General features: G+C 47.0%; 1 protein-coding gene across 2 annotated transcripts in view; it reads right to left on the reverse strand.

The window, feature by feature from the left end:
• LOC115079631 (pterin-4-alpha-carbinolamine dehydratase 2-like) overlaps positions 1–17,200 on the reverse strand; it is a 44,746-nt gene that overhangs the window by 12,497 nt on the left and 15,049 nt on the right. Inside the window, exons 1-2 of one of the 2 annotated variants that reach the window (XM_029583341.1) lie at positions 13,896–15,103; positions 9,513–9,644 (exon numbers count right to left, since the gene is read on the reverse strand). In XM_029583341.1, the coding sequence (XP_029439201.1) occupies positions 9,513–9,644; positions 13,896–13,982 (219 nt within the window). In that variant the 5' untranslated portion in view covers positions 13,983–15,103. Of the gene's footprint in view, positions 1–9,512; positions 9,645–13,895; positions 15,104–17,200 lie in introns of those variants that run through there. The other variant, XM_029583340.1, reaches the window with a different exon arrangement.

Consider the following 17,200-nt stretch of genomic DNA (forward strand, 5'->3'; position numbering starts at 1 on the left):
GGAGGACCCTCCTGGGGTTCCTTCATTGGCACCTGCACAGCGGTGGAAGGTGCTTTGCTTTCTACAGTTGCTTTTATCCAACCAATGGCACATCAGACGTCCATACTGCCGTAAAGAGCTTACGTTAAAAGGACAGGGCTAACTGGTCCAATCTATCTTGAGGACAATATTCAAACACCACTAGGACTGCTCAAACTTCACTGGCTCGTTTCATCTTCGTCTCCCATTTGTGTCAATGTTTTATTCGCCTCCAAGAGAGAAGGCCCACAGTGTTTTAGCGGGCTCGTAAAGATGAGTTTGGAAAGGGCGAGACTTTCCAAATTTACAATAACAAAAAAAATTCTTGTCATGAAGAAATTTAAGTGCATTTTCAATGAGCTATTAAAGACACAAAGAAAAAGGAAATAAATGTATAAACATTTTCAATTCAGGCGAATTTCTCATTCTTGCTCCATTGTATGCACTTTCACATTATAGAGGGAATATTGCGGGGGCATAAGGAAATACAGAGGAGTCAAATCTATAAACAATTTAAACTTAAACAATGGTCAACCGAGAGTATATTCATAACTGTTAACCCTCATTAGATGTTACAACTGTTGTTGGATATTTAGAGCTCAAGAATTCTCTCAACTGTGGTATATCGAAGAAAATATAAGTAGACCCACGCCAACCAATAACACACTTACAAGGGTATTTCACAATAAAACTAGCGCCCATAGCTAAAACTTCGGGCTTCATCTGAAGAAAAGCTTTCCGCCTCACTTGGGTAGCCTTGGCCAGGTCAGGGAATATCCTAACCAAGTCTCCACAGAAAGGTACCCTTAACTTCTTGTAGTATTTACGCATTATTAAATTTATATCTTCTTCTGCCAATAAGGTTACTAAAAGAGTCTCTCTTCCAGTAACCTCTACTTCTGATACTTCTAAGTACTGCGTCAAGTTATCCATATTATCCAAAACACTAATTCTAGGTGTACTTTGCCTCTGAGACAGGTGTAATATCTTCTTTATCACAGGAATTTTTTCCTGGGGAATTTCCAAAAATTCTCCCAGATATTTCTTTATCATTCCCAGGCACTGTTCATCTTTAATCATCGGAAAATTTAGAATACGAAGGTTCAAATGTCTTATAGAGTTTTCGAGAAACTCCATTTTACGCAATGTAGCTAGCCTTTCTCTAGAGAAAGCAGCTGAGACTTCTTTTAAATCTTTTACCACCGATTCAATTCTTTGGATAACCATTCCTTGTTCCTGTAATATATGCTGGTGATCATGGGCTACAACATCCAATTTGGCCGAAACCCCAAGTAACTTGTGAGATTGCTCCTGCAGCTTTATATCCATTCCAGCCATTAGCTCCCAGAGGGAGTCTAAAGTCACAATTGCAGGTTTTTCAATCCGATAAGTGATCTGACTCACCTCCTCGGCTCTAGAAGTCGAATCCATCCTTTTGGCTGCCACCATCTTACTTCCTCCTTCTCCGGCAGCTCCATTCAGCCTTATAGGGGTTGATGTCGTCGCTACCCCGGAGCCAGCTCCCTCTGCTCCCTCCGTCAGGTCCACTCCAAGCGAATTTCCTCTGGTCGGGCCAGCAGCTCCAGGAGTCTCCGGGGAGGAAGCTAGCTGCAAGTTTCTCGGGTTAGGCGGGCTTAAAAGTTATTTCTCCCGGCGAGAAGGGTTCTCCTCCAACCCCTCCGCCCGCGGGAGGCGCAGCCCGCCCCATTGGTGTCGCATCTTCACGGATTAACTTCCGATCGGAAGGTAGGGAAGGTTCGGAGGGATATACCTTCACTCTACCTTTTCTTTTATGAGGCATTCTTCAAAAAATCAGCAATACTTAGCAGAGGAAATCAGAAACGATCAGAGCGCGCGTGAACTGCTGCCTCTCGGTCGGCCATCTTAGTTACGCCCCACGAGACGGGATCTTTTATATCCCAAGAGGAGCTTCACAGCAGGGTGGTGGCTGCTGCTTTACCCAGTCCTGCAGGTGGAACGGTTTTTTTCACTCTTATAAAACCAGACTTTCTCAGGATATTAAACAAGTTCGAATAAATAATCCAAAAAAGAAAAAAAGAAAAGAGGCAGGCAGGAGTCTGTGTGTCAAAGCGTTTCCTCAGTTAAATAATAAAGTTTGCACATGGAAATATTTCTCAGAATAAATAGGAGGTGGGTTTGGGAAGCACCGCTAGCGATTCTCAGCGGACCGTCATTTGGGGAAAAATACAAATTAAAATTCTACGCGCACAATATTCAATTTTATACTGGCTATCAAGGTGTAGCAGTCGTACGCTATACCGGCATTGCTAAAGCTCAGCTCCGACGCACTGGAGGAACTGCTCTAGCAAGGGCCCCTTCAAACACGTTTGGTGGCACTGCCCCAAGATTACTAAAATGTTGGCGACAATGTGACAAAACCGATGGGCGAAACTCCTGGATCCCAATTACAAACGGACTCATGTTTGGTACTCCTGGGGTGCTGTTTTAAAGGCACCATCTCAAAATGTAACAAAAGCTCAGAAAAGAATTTAATACCGGCCGCAAAACCATCAATTGCATTGGCGGGATGGCAGGTCCCGAATATGGACAGCTATTTTCTTTTGGTCAAGAACGACAAGCAGGATTGTGTTTTTCTTCTTAGGCTTTGGGGGGTATACAATAAAACCTGCACTAAATTTAATTTAACGTGCAAGTCGGAAAAAAACTTAATGTGCGCATTAAAGCTTTACTGCATCCCGCGCTAATTTTCGCTGTTAACCTGCGCGCTGAAGTTTAATGCACAAGGCCCTATGGAAGGAAAAATCAGCAGCAGCAATTCTGCGATAACTACTGAAGGCGGGTAGATGACCCACCTAACAAGCTAGTAACATGTTTTGTTCTTATGTTTAGCATCCATACAAGTGCAAGAAAATGTAAATTCCTGGTTCACTCTTTGAAAGTAATTTTCTCTTTTATTGAATAAAAGAGAAAATTACTTTCAAAGAGTGAACCAGGAATTTACATTTTCTTGCACTTGTATGGATGCTGATTATTGAGAGTGCAAGTAATACTTCAGTGTGTGTTTTGTTCTTATGTTTTACAACCAACACTAATCTGCACGGATCTCTGCTACTAAATTCTCTCCTTTTGTATTTCATTCAATTAAAAAAAAAAAGTTTGAAGGAAAAAAAAAAAGATTTTTCCAATAAAACTGTTCAAAAGTAATCTCCCTAAACCCCCAAACTCTTGAGTCAGCTTCACTTTAATTCTATAACATAAGCAATTTTAAGTCCCAACCCCGCCCCCCAATAAAACTGGGAAACGAAAGGCTGAGACCTGGACAGCCGACCAAAAACCTCCGAGATCCATTTGCAGAGGTTTACAGCTTTATGAAAAACAAATGAAAAATTACAGCCCCGGCACACTGATAAACTGTGGGAGCAGCCGCCAGTGGTTTCCAGAGCAGATGTAACATTTTAGCGAACGTGATTGTTTGTGAAAGAAATAATTCTGATCAAAAGTCAACTGCAGCCAACGCTGAGCTCTGCACTGTGTCACATTAATCCATCCTGACGGGGGAGCCGGGAGTGGAGATTCCTACTGTGAAGGGAGCAGATGTGGAAGGTCACAACTGGACTGCAACTTCAGAAACCGTTCCCCGTGTAAAAGCAGGGTGCACGAATGCCTGCATCTGACGAGCACCGGATTAAAACGGAGGGCCGCCAAGCGACTCGGATGGGCTTTCTGGGCGCGCAACCAGTCCATTTAAAAAAAAAAAAAAAATGTTGCATTGTAGAGGTTGCACGTTTTTATTTAGTATTGCAGAGCATAGTGCTCGGGAACTATGTTTTGAAAAAGCCTTTTCCACGGGCTTGGGAGTGGAAGGGGGTACAGAACAACCGAGATGGAAAGTCAGTTCACTGTCCAAATCCATTTTCACATCCCTTCTGAATAAAGAAAGGGGGAGCAGGCAGAGTAATGGAGGAAGGCGCTATCGGGTCTTGGCGTCACCCTTGGCTGCATTACTGGCAATGCTGGAAATGCCACGGCGCCTTCGAAAACTGTCAAAACTTATTAAGGAAACCTGCCCACAGCACTAAATTACTCGAAAGGAAGTAGGATCCTCCAAATGGCTCAAAATTGTTCCACATGCAGATATTCTGGGAGAAAAATTACAAAAAAAAAACCAAAAAAAAACAGATTGTGTGCAAGTTTGCAAAACTGAACGGCAGTTTAAAAAAAAAAAAAAGGCACTATTCATATGGTCATAAAACAGATTTTAAAAATATAATCATACAAAATCACTCAGGAGGCCGATGCTGGCAGGGGCACCATCACGCCCCGTCCTGGCACCCGATGCTGCTGAAGCATCAGGACGTCGTGTTAAGGCCGCAGAGCTCAGCGGGTCCTGTGCAAAACCTCACGGGAAACCCAATACCCCTCGCTTAGCTAACGGACGAGGGGCCCAGCACGTGGAAGTGAAATCTGCTTCGGGAGCAAGTTTTAAAGAGGGATTTAGCCAGCTAAGCAAGGGCTCGGCTGCATAAATCAAAGCCTCCGAAAGCTGACCAGAGCTTAACGGATAAATCTGAGCTGCCTCCAACTTACCAGCTGGCTAAAGTTAGTCTATCGAAAACGGGTGAGTCGAGAGATGTGACCGAGGCAGGTAGAAGACTTGGCCGAGGACAGCAGATTTTCTGGGTTAGCCGGCTAAGTTCATCCACCAGCACTAGCAGACGTCAATACAGCCTGGTTAATTTTCTCCTTCCTTCTCTTTGGCAGCTAGCCGGCTACGTGTAGGAAGCCCTACGTGAGCGGCTTAGCCCGCTGGATGTAGGATGGTTTTCTGCCAAAAAGCTAGCCGGTTAGGTTCTGGGCTGGAAATACCCTCAAACCTAGCCTGCTAAGTGAGGCGCTCGGTCGCGGCTGAAAATAGGTCCTCGCTATTTCTTAGAGAGTGCCGAAGGATGCCTTTGATTCTCCACCTTAACAATCAATCACTCTCCATCAAGAGCCTTCTGTCAAACTACTGCCCAAAAAAAAAAAAAAAAGGCCAAGCCAGGACAACATACGACCATCGTCATTCAAAGCCATAAATCCTCACAATGAAATCCGAGTTCCATTCTTCTGGGGAGTTAGGAGGGGAAACATTTACTTTCATTCTTTTATTTAAAAAAAAATGAAATGGCATGTTGAACCGATTGTCCCGACGAGCCATGCAAAACGCGATAGAAACGTGAGCAATGGAGAGACAGGTCTGCTTCTTGCACACACACCCCCCTTATATTTTGAGCCAAAGCAAGGAGATTACTGAACATTACTATAGCTCTAGAAGGAATACTCTGTGCTGTCCACATATCTAAGAGATCATTCCTCGTCCGTGGAGCTTACAATCCACTGGCGATGCACAAGAGAGCAAATTCTCTAGCAATCACGCCGCTGTTACAATAAAACCTGTTTCATGGAAGAGGGCCACGATCAGGAGGAATCAGGGTGTTGGTACTTAAAAGCATCTCTCAAACAGGTAAGGTCTTTAAGCAGAACTGGAAGGCGGCCAGAAGGGGAGCCACGTGCACCACCAACCCAGGAAAAGCCGTTCCAACCACCCGGTGCCACAAGATAAGGGCCGAGCCTGGGATCAGCAATGGAGAAGAAGCAGCTTGCCTGATGAGCGGAGGTCACGAAAGGGGGACATGGGGGGGTAGATAAGAGGGGGGAGGCAGACTTGGTACAAACCGCTTCTCACTCATAGGTGAGAAACAGTTTGTATCAAATGCAAAGGCAGATAAGGAGCCAACGTAGATCCAGGAGAAGAGGATTACTATAAGGGTGCTGGAGGAAGGTAGAGTTGAGAGAAAGACAGCTCAGCGGCAGATTGCAGTGATCTAGGCAGGAGGTGATGAAAACGAACATGGATAAAGGTTTTGGCAGTGGGTTTAGAAAGGAAAAGGGAGATTTTGGTGATATTATAGAGAAACATTTTAAGGGGGGGGGGGGGAAGAGAGACCTGGAATGGTGGCGATTAAACAATTTCAAACACAGCAGATGAGACGTGGCCTCTGACCTTGGCCATGAAGAGGTTGCTAGAAACTTTGGCAGGGGCCATCTCAGAGGGAGAGAGGGCAGAAGCCAGACTGAAATGGATTGAGCATGACTTGGTATTCAAGAAAAGGCAAGGCAACGAAGATGCAGAGCAGGCGAGAAACCCAGACTACTGCTAAGGGACAGCCAGCCTATTCAATACAAGATCTCTGTCCAGAAGCTAGAGAGAGACAGACAGACAGACATTTTTGGGCTTGAAAGGGCTGGCATGTTCCACACCTTCTCCTGAAGCCCTAATTTCACACCCATCGAGGGCCGCCAACAATTCCATATCATGAGGGACTGGGGGAGTCAGACCTGGTTTTACGCTGTTGCTGTGCATCTTGGAGAAATAAAAATGCATACAGTGAGACAGGATCGATTTGTGACTTCCGAGATGGCACTGCTGGCAACCCTAGCACGCTGACAGCCAAGCTTCACTGCCACCACAACATTATCTTATTAGCCGGGGCGGGAAGGATGTTATCATTAGCTGATGAATAATATCCACAGAAGCTGACAAACCCTGGCTTGGGCCGCACCACGACCTCTCCCAAGACCGTATTCACGTTGCATCCCAAGATCAGTGCAGGGGGGGGGGGGGTGGCAAAGTTTGCAGAATGGCAGCCTGGAAGACGATCCACTTCTACTGAGCACCCTTCCAGAACAAAATGCTTCCTTGGCAATATTTAAAAGGTGGTTTTCTCCTTCCTTTTTATCCTTTAAAAGGCTATTGTGATGAGGGCTGCTTTGGCTTGCTATGGAGGGCCCAAAATTAAATAAATATGATATATGGGGTTTTTTTGTTTTGGTTTTTTTTTAAAATAAGATCTCCAGTCTGGATTCCCCCCCCCCCCCCCCCCACACACAATAACACACAAAATCTAACTCCTACTAAGGAGCTGAACCGTGATGCAGGGGTCCTATACTGGGGATTTATGTGCAGAAAACATTGTTTATTGCATAAAAGCACACATTTCTGTGCACTAACCATAATTAAATAATTGAAAAGTACAAAACTATTGGGCAGTGTAATTAGTCCCAGCAAAGTGGCGAAAGGTGCCATTCACCATAAGGGTTTTCTCTTTTACCAGCTGCGTTAAAAACTGGTTATAAGTTATATGTAAACCGATGCGATGTGCAAACGGATGTCGGTATATAAAATCATTAAAATAAAAATAAATAAAACTGAAGGAGAACACAAAAAGCATTCTGCCAATTTACTGCTAAAATGTGCTCCTCAAAATTGTGTCACAAGCCTGTGTTGTCTTAGCACACTTGCTACTACACTGCAGGGCGAGTCAGGAAAACTGTTCAGTAATCACAGATCCAAGGGATTTCAAGGCAATTGAGAAAGCTGAAACTGTTTAAAAAGTTTTCAATTTCAGGATAATGAGAGAAGGTCGAAGGTACCAAAGCATAGAGTCTGCAAGGTTCCAGGCATCCGGAGCAGCGCTGCTCAACCCACAATGATCACGCACGAGACGGATCTGCAGGCACCACCCTCCCTTGTGCATGTTCGCTCCAGATATCCGAGAGCTGGACCCGTCAAGGGTCCTCCAGGACCAGGCGGAGGTCCCCTGGATCTAGAGGGCTAAACACTTTTACATGAAAGCAGTGCGTCAAGGAGCAGCGTGCTCTGCGCCAGATCTCCCCGTCTTGTATTGGTCTTCTTTAGGTTGATCCAGTATTTTGTTTGGTTATTCTTTATTACTGCTTGGTTTTGCACCAGGCCCAGAAACTTGGAGTCACACACACATAAAAAAAGTATTTTTCTTCACTTGATTCACTCCCAGCTGGAAATCCCTGCTTTCATGCTGAAGACCAGAGTCAGACTTAGCCGACCCCTAATCCAGGTGAATTACTGTCAGATAAAGTCCCCAGGACGGTTGCAATCTATAATTGGAGTAGAGGAGCCGCCTAGTGGTACAGCAGCGGGCTGAGAACCAGGGAAGCCAGAGTTCAAATCCCGCTGCCACGCCTTGTGGCCTTGGGCAAGTCACTTCACTCTCCGTTGCCTCAGGGACAAACTTAGAGACCGATTTACTAAAAGGTCTTCTCCCATTCTGTGCCTATGGGAAAAATGCTTAGTAAAATGGCACTTCAGGCTGTAAACCCTTTGGGAACAGCAAAATACCTTCTGCCATTCACCTTGAGTTAGCAGTGAAAAGGCGGGAGCTAAACCTGAAGGCAGGTAACATTTCATCCAGTGTCGCACGTTTACAAAACAAATACAAAGAGAATAAATAGTAAGCATACATCAATAGGCTAACCTCATCTCCGAGTGCACCATTCCCAAGATTATTCGCACCTAGGACGACAACTCACATCAGCTTCAATCATCTCTGTTCATCTTTCTCGAGGCCTGCCAGGAACACAGCTTCCCCTCCCACACACACACACAGGGCTGGATGTAAGATTATGGCACTCCTAGGCAGAGGATGAGGGGCTAGGGGGTTTCACCACCAGACGTCAGGGAGCAAGCAAGGGGAGTCCCAGTTTTTCAGCACCCTAGGCACAGGCCTCTGCCTAAATCTGGACCTGCAGACCAGCAGCACGGAGCATCTCAACTCTGCTGATCTGTACTTTTCCTGCCTGGAAAACGTCCACAAGGGGGCAGCAATGAGAGGAGCAATGACTGCACTTCTTGATGGTAAACTCTACCCACCCTTCACACCACTGCATGAAACCAATGTTTGCTTATCTTACTGAGAAAAATATTTTGGTTTCTAACGTCCGTTCCAATCTCTATAGTGGTAGGTAGCTCCCCCAAGCCTCTCCATGGTCTAATCAGAAATTCTGGAACAGCAGACACAGAAGTGAAAGGATAATTACATTGCCACTGTGAGGTTTATCATAACGGACAGGTATAACCCAGCACGGAGGGAGAATCCTGCTTTCTGACCAGCATCAATCCATTATCCCACGCCCCAGTGCCCAAAACGTCCTCAGCCCTGGCTCCCACTCAGAGCGATATCTGAATAAGCAGCAAGGAGGCGGCCAGAAGGGAAGGTATAGGCCATTTCAGGGAGCAGGAAAAGGAAAAAAAGAAAGGAAATTTGTTACTGTGAAAGTGTAAAAAAACAAACAAACAAACAAAAAAAACCCAAACATGTTCATGAATTAAGCGATTCCGAGAACACAAGGCATCCGTCTACAAGATCACCCGGGTCCCTGCGATTGCCTCCCTGCACGAATATACATTGGCAGGCCACACAGACTGGGTGCCTTCAGCCCTGCTGCCACTTCCCACACATTTTTCCAGTGCAAGGAAATTGCTTCAATTCTTCAGTATCCGAAAATGAAGCTATCGGTAAAGACTGCTCAGTAAATTCTCCCTTTCTGCGCGTCCAGAGGCGAGCAAGATTTAACGAGACACAAAAAAAAAAAAGGCCGACAATGCCTCAGGAAAACGTCCCTTCTGTGGATTGCGAGAGAAGAGGAAGCATTACCTGATTGAAGGTTTTGAAGTTGTATTCCTTGTAGATGGCATCTCTTGCGCCCAGCTCCGTCCATCCCGAAGCCTTCAGATCATGTAAAACCTGGCTTCTTTCCTCTGTCGTCAGCCAGTGCGCCTCAGAGGTCTATGCAGAGAAAAAGAAAAAAAAAAAAAACCACACAGAGCACTCGAATTGAACAGACAGGGGCTACAAACCATTTTCTTCCCAGCATGTTAATACTCTGTGGCCTGCCAATAGGAGGCAGCGACCTCGGAAGCAGGTCCTGTCACACCGGTCAACATTTTTTTTTTGGACCTAGCAATCTTCTCCCGCTCTTTTGGGCTTTTAGTTCAGGGAGTACCTGGTGCCAGAAGTCTTCATTTGCAACTACGTGTGAGATTCGTTTTTACCTTATTTTATAATCCCTCCCAAGGGATCCTCAGTCCTTAATCAGGGGGACAAGCACCAGGACTTCTTCTGAAATCCTGCAGTCATGGGTCCAAAATCCAGCCCGGTGACTGACTCCTCCCTCAGTCACTCCCAGGGGCTGTGAAAGCTGCCTCCGCAGCAATCCCAGCACCAGCCAACCTGAGGCATGCCTGAGCCAGCTGGGCCTGGCCCACATTCACAATTCAGCACAATTCTAGTTCTGTTAGGTCCACTAGAGAAACGATACCATGACTGTGTCTTATTTAAGAAACCTGTGAGGGAGTCAGATAACTCCCCCCCATGTTAAAAGGCACTCAGAAAAAGGCCAAGGCAGAAAATCTAAACAAATTCTTAGCTTTGCTCTTTACATATGAGGATGTTGGGGAGGTACCTGAACCATTCTTTGTAAGTGATGTTTCAGAGGAACTGAATCAGATCCATGTGAATCTGGAAGAAATGCTAAAGCAAACTGGCCAACTATATAGCAGCAAATCAACAGGACCTGACGGCATTCATCCCACGTTCCAAAGTAACGCAAATATGAAATCGCAGAACTACTACTGGCAATCTGCAGCCCATTATTCAAATCCGCCTCTATACCCAAGGACAGCAAACGTAACATCGATTTTCAAGAACGGTTAAGGGCGACCCAAGTAGTTACAGATCGGAGAACCGGACATCAGTGTCAGGAAAAATGGTGGAAGCTATTAACAAAATTACCAGTCTTATGGATAAACGTGGCTTAACAGAGAAGAGCCATTAAAGGAAGGTCGTCCCTTAGTAACCTATCAGAATTCTATGAAGGTGTGAATAAGCAGGTGGATAAAAGTGAGCCGATCAATTTAGTTTATAAGAATTTCCAAAAGGAGTTCCTGATGAAAGGTTCCTCAGAAAATTGAAAAGTCTTGGAAAATGAGGTAATGTCTCAATGTGGACTGGTAATTGGTTTAAAGATAGGAACCAGCGTAGAACATAAGATATGCCATACTGGGACTAATGGTGAGTGGTAAACAGTGGAGTGCTCTGGGGATCGGTACTATTTATCTAATTAGCTAACAATCTGGAAAAGGGAGCAATGAGTGCTCAAATTTGAAAATGACAAAAATATTCAAAGTAATTAAAACACAAGCAGACTATGAGGAACTGCAGATGGACCTTACCAGTCTGGGGGACTGGGCATCTGCATGGCAGATGAAATGTAATGTGGACAAGTGCAAAGTGATGCACATAGGAAAAAATAACCCAAGTTACAGGAACACAATGTTGAGATCTGTAGTAGGAGTTTCCACCCAGGAAAGGGATTTTGGAGTCATTGTAGTTAATACATTGAAACCCATCCTCAGCTCAGTGTGCTGCAGTGGCTAAAAAAAAGTGCAAATATAACGTTAGGGTTAGGGTTATTCTCCATTCATTTGGAAATGAATGGAGAATAAAACTGTGAAGATCATTTTGCCTCCGTATAGCTCTGTAGCACGACCTCACCAAGAATTGTGTGCAGTTCTGGTTGCCACATCTCAAGAAAGACAGAGCAGACATACAAAAAGGTACAAAAAGTAGTAAGCAAAATGATAAAGGGGCTAGAAAAGCTCCCTTAAGAAGAAAGACTTAACATTTGAGCTTGGAAAAAAAGACGACAGGGGATAAGCCTGCGGTTTATAAAATCAGGAGTAGGGTGGAAGAGTTATTTATCCTTTTAAATAGTACTAAGGCTATTGGACACTCCATGAAACTAGCAAGAAGATTTAAAACAAACTGGAAACAACATGTTTTCAATCAACACACAACTAAGCTGTGGAATGTATTCGTGGAGGATGTGATCAAGCATCCCAGACAGCAGGGTTTGGACAAGTTCCTGGAGGAAAAAGTCCATAAACAGTTATCAGCTAGGTGGATCACTTATCCCTGGGAATGAACAGGGAACCAGATCGACTCTTTGGGAGCTGCTGGCTCCTTTCTAGAGATCAGGATGGGCCACTGTTGGAGGCAGGATGCTAGACTTGATGGCTCTTTGGTCTGCCCAGCATGGCACGTCTTATGCTCTTAAGGAAAATAAAAATCAGCCATGTGAAAACTATTGGGGGGCATAGGCAGTATAAAACAAAAAAAACCTGTAAATAAATAAGTGTGAATGAATTACAGAATTGCTTTATTTATTTTTTATTTTTATATACCGGAGTTCCTGTATAAGATACAAATCACTTCGGTTTACATTTAACAGAAAAAAACACTATGGGCTTTGTATGGGTGCCCTAGGCTTTACATAGAACAAGGAGCTAATACAATGAGCATATAATATAATATAAAGCATATTATAAGGCATATAATAAAAAGCATATAGTAAAAACATAGATAGAAACCAGAATAAACTTATTTACAGACTTGCTCTATAGATCAGTTGAGAAGCTGAATACATGTATTTTAGGATACATGCTGTACGCTCATTATTTATTTGTTTTTAGTTTTTATATACCGATGTTCCTGTATAATATACATATCACACTGGTTTACAAGGAAATACAACTGACGCCTCGAAGGGCAGTTTACATCGAAACATGATAACAGATAACATAAAGGGGCAGGGGAACTTGGAGGAGGTTACAGTGATTAAAACATATCTAGTTACATAGTGATAGCGAAATGAACAGTAACTATTTACAGGAGGTAATGGTCGGTCTGAGTCTATGCAGATATTGTGTTATTCTGGTTCTTAGCTCTCCGGGAAAGCTTATGCGAAAAATACAGTAGTTCTTAATCTCTCTCTTTCCTTTTCTGTCACATGTAATACAGGCAATTAGAATTGGTAGGTGAAATTTCACTATGTCGTAAGCACATCTACCTCTACTCTCCAACTCACCATTCCCCTCTCTTTCATCTGCTTGTCACCTGTTACAAAAACAATATCATGCAGGCCATATGTGAGCCTGAAATGGCATTTTGGTGTTTTACAGATGGCAGGGAAGCTCCTCACTACTACTAGCAAATATTTCTTCTCTAGCATAAGGAGATATATGCAGCTCCTTATAGACATTTATAAGAGGAGGTACAAGAACAATAAAAGCCACTGTTGATCACCTGCATGCTCTCTGGATTTCTGATTATATCCAATCGTTCTTTTTGTATGCCATGAATATTCATGAGCATCCTGAAAAAACGTTTGCAAATTACAATCCCACCAGATGAAGAGAGTTTGCCACCTTTTCATTCCACTAGATGGTGCTGCACATCAAGCAAGAACAAAGATTTTTGGAGCTTACTATTTTCTGGGGGGAGGGGAGAGGGGTAGGAGATAATTTTGGAGATTGCCAAGAGTTTGTGAACTAGGACAGTGTCAGGAGACAGACATTCAGCAGTAACCAAAACAAATGATCAAGTCGTTCTGGATATCTTCAGGCAAAGCCAAGTACTGAAAATGGAAGCCTGACCATATTTTATGAACGGTTCTGAATTTTGATCCTTAAACGGGGGCCAAAAAGCAATTGCTGAGCCAATGTTTTAATACAAGGGATATCTTCTACGTGGAATCTGCTGCAGCAGGAGAACTCACTGACCGCAAAATATAGTTAAATACTATTTATTTTCCTAGGGAAGACACCATTTTATATCTCTTCCTAAGAATACTTGACCTCATGCCCTTAGCTAGTCCAGTATACAATAAACGTCCTGAGGTTATTAGAACAGTCTGACTTTTAGGAAAATCAGAAACGTTGAATATTGGGTTTACACAGTACAGTGCCCAAACACTACAGAAATGGTTCCTGGAGAGTTTGGGTAAAATATGCACGCAGCTCTCATCCTTTACCCCGTTATATTCCCGTTTTTCTGCAGCACCTTCCTTTGTAACAATGCAACTCAACAGCTTTGATTAACCCGGTCTGTTTTATGTAAAGGGCTTAAGGGTCTGTAGGTTGCACCCCACCCTATACAAGCTTTCTCCTCCGTGCACGGGCCAAGCGTCCCTGCACTTACCATCTTGGAAACGTTCCTCTCGCCAGCGGCCGAAACCAGTGCCCTGCGGAGCAGAGAGAGCACAAGCCCTACCCGGCTACTAAACATGACCCGGGACAGGGAACAGGACGCATGCGCAAGCTCAGGCCCGCCCGTAATGGCTCTCGGGCAGTGTTGCCAACCTCGCTTCCCCGCCCGCGAGATTGGGCTTTTTTTTTTTTCTCGTTATTCGCGATTTGTTTGTTCCATTCTGGACTTGCTTGTAATTGGGCGATTTTCCCTGCCAATCGTGTTTTCGTTTTGGGCTTGGTGGGCGGAACTTGTGCACTGATATTGCAGTGATTGGCTGCTGCTGCTGCTCGTGAGGCCTGTCCATGGCAGGCGCACCCTAACTTATTGCAGCAGCAGTAAGCCAACCCGAGCGGCAAACCTTCACAGGAGGAAGTGGGAGGGCTCTGCTGGAGGTTTGCTTGCTGCTTCCCTGACAAACTCTGCCGGCGTTTGCCGCCTTTCCTCCCCGGTGGTGCTCCGGGGGCACTGATTCTGCACTCCTCGGTCTCTCCTGAGACACCACCTTTTTCCCCCTTGTTTTGTGTTTGTTCCTCCTCCCACGTGCAGCGGGGAACAGGTTTGGGGTTTACTTCTCTCCTGCACGGCCACCCCACCCTCCCTGCTTCTGCCGCGGCTCTCTTCGGGCACCTCGTTGCTTTTTTTTCATCTGCCTGCAAGTTCCCCGCTGTGTTCTTTTTTTTTCCCTTGCCTTCTGGGGCACGGTGCGGGCTGGGCTCCGCCCAAAGAGACTTGCAGCACAGGTCGGGTACGTTTTGTCTGTGTCTGTCCTGCCTTGCTCATTTCACTTATTAAAATTTATTAAATCGCCTAACACTTAACAAGGCCTAGGCGATATACAAGGGTACATACATAATAAAAACAAAATAAAATACAAACAACAGATTTCAGCTTCCCTTGTCTGTGTCAGTTGTTTCTTTGCTTCCCTCCCCAGTTGGGTTTATTGTGGCCACTAGAGCCTGGTTTGGACTTTTTCTCCAAGGCTAGGCTCTCTTTCCTTACCTTTCAAGCCTCAGTTAGGCTTTTTTTCCTGTCTGGTTTTTTCTCCTGCCCCTTCAGCCTGAGTTAGGCTTTTTTCTCCCCGTTTGGTTTCCTCTCCTGCCCCTTCAGCCCAAGTTTGGGCTTTTTTTCCTCCCAAGTTTGGACTTTTTTTCCTCCCCTGAGTTTAGGCTTTTCTTTTTCTACCCCTCAAGCCAGAGTTTAGGCTTTTTCCCTGAGTTTGGGCCCTTTTTTCCCCCCCTGCCCCTCAAGCCTGAGTCTGGGCTTTTTTTTCTCCTGAGTTTGGGCTCTCCTTTTTCCTTTCTCCCCCTCAAGCCTGAGGCTGGGCTTCTTCCCTGCCTGCCTGCCTCACGCCGGCTTTCACAGCCCCGCCCACCTGCTTTGGTTTCACGTGGCCGTGTCCACGTTTCTCCCTTTACTATGCCGCGAAGGACTCCTAAGAAGGGCTCAAGGGAGGGTGGTGATCTCGAGGCCCTCGCGCTGGCTCGATACGGGCATGGGCTCCCCACCTATACCTGCTGATACTGCCCGAGCTGTGCCTCCCGCTACAACCCTTCATTTTGTTCCTCTGCTGCCAAAACCCTCTGCCTCGGGGACCCCGGGGGGTGAGGAGACTCAGACAACCACTGCTGCCCCTCCCGTGGTGGAGGTACCCGGCCTGGTCTCACCGGGCCCTTTCTCCACCGTCAAACCCACTACAGCGAAAGACCTAGTGACCCAAAGTGCCGGTCACCCGGTTCACAGCCCCCGGTCCCCTCCACGTCCCACGATGCGACGCTCGTGCTGGTACCGCACCACCACGAAGACGGCATTATCCCCCAGTGTCTCTTCTCGCCATCGGGGGGGGGGTCGGGAATTGAGCGAGTCAGCCAAGGGGGTGGATAGCGCCCAAGCACCGGCTGTTGCCCCCCCCTGGGATGCCTACTCCGGTGGGGGTTCGTGCCGAAAGCTTGGAGAGGGAATCGTCGAACCCTTCGGTTCCGGGTGGGTGCCGTCCTCCGGTTATCTTCTCTAACCCTACGGGATCCATACTCACGACGGCCACCGTTGTTCTCGCTGCCGCTCCCCCGCCCGTCCGTCGGGACCAGCTCCGCAGCCGGAACCCCCGCCGCCTGGAACAGGCCCCCGAAGCCCGGGGGGCAAGGCCAAGTCCAAAAGCAAAACCCACGTTGAGCCCGGCTCCGTGGGCGAAGGCGTGTCACTGCCGCGTCCCGTTCAGCCCGCCGTGCTATCCTACGCGGCCGTGGCAGCGGGATGCGCCTCCAATTTGGCTCCCCCTTCCCATCCCCCTGCTGGCGCCGCCCCACCGAGAGCCGGTCCCATGCCCAGAGCTGGTATTAGCTGTCGCCACGGAGTCCGGTGTCCCATCCTCCCGGGTGAAGAACCCCAAGACTACGCCTCAGCGATGGCTCAGCTGGTGGGCCCTAGGAATATCATCTCTTGCGGGAAAATGTACGGCAAGGTGGTTATGTTTCTGGCCAACCTTGCCGCTACACATACGGCGCTGGTCACGGGGCTGGTGGTGAAGGATATTTTTCATGTTTTGGAACCCTTAGATGGCATGGGGACAAAGGTCTTCCTCTCGAATGTCCCACCCTTCCTGCCCAACGAGACGCTGGCGGCCTATCTTGGTGCCCTCTGAGAGCTGAAGTCTCACATTACCACCCTGCCGATGGGCCACTCGGACCACACCCTCAAACACGTTGAGTCTTACCGGCGCGCGGCCGTGCTCAAGTTGAAGGCAGGGCAGGAGGAGGCCGAGAGGGTCTTTGTCATCCCCCACCAGGACTATGCTTACCGGATCCACTACGCAGCGGGGGAGGCGAGGTGCTTTGCGTGTAAGGGGGTGGGGCACACCCGCAAGGCGTGCCCCGTGGCCAGACCGCCCACCAAGGCCACCCCCTCGGCGGCTGCAGAGCCGCGCACCTCAGCCACGACAGCATGCCTGGCCCCTCCATGGAACGACCAAGCTAGGCACGGTCCAGAGCCCAGCGTCCCCAGCGTCTCCGGAGTTCGAGAGGATCTCTGCTGTCCCGACACTGCTACCCCTTCGGCGCCGGCCGCGGGTGCCCAGCCCCGCCGGAAACGCACGAAGGCCCCAGCTCCTGCTGTCGCTGAGATGAACATCCAGGGGGAACCTACCCCCCCCCTCCCCAACTGCGCGGGGGGACTCAGGCTTCCGTGGCGGCGGCCCTGCCGTGGAAGTGCCTGCTGGTACCCCCTCGGGAGACTCACCCGCCGTCTCCTCGGAGGCGGAG

Source organism: Rhinatrema bivittatum, chromosome 18 (assembly GCF_901001135.1).
Source record: "Rhinatrema bivittatum chromosome 18, aRhiBiv1.1, whole genome shotgun sequence".
In the NCBI taxonomy this organism is placed as follows: domain Eukaryota; kingdom Metazoa; phylum Chordata; class Amphibia; order Gymnophiona; family Rhinatrematidae; genus Rhinatrema; species Rhinatrema bivittatum.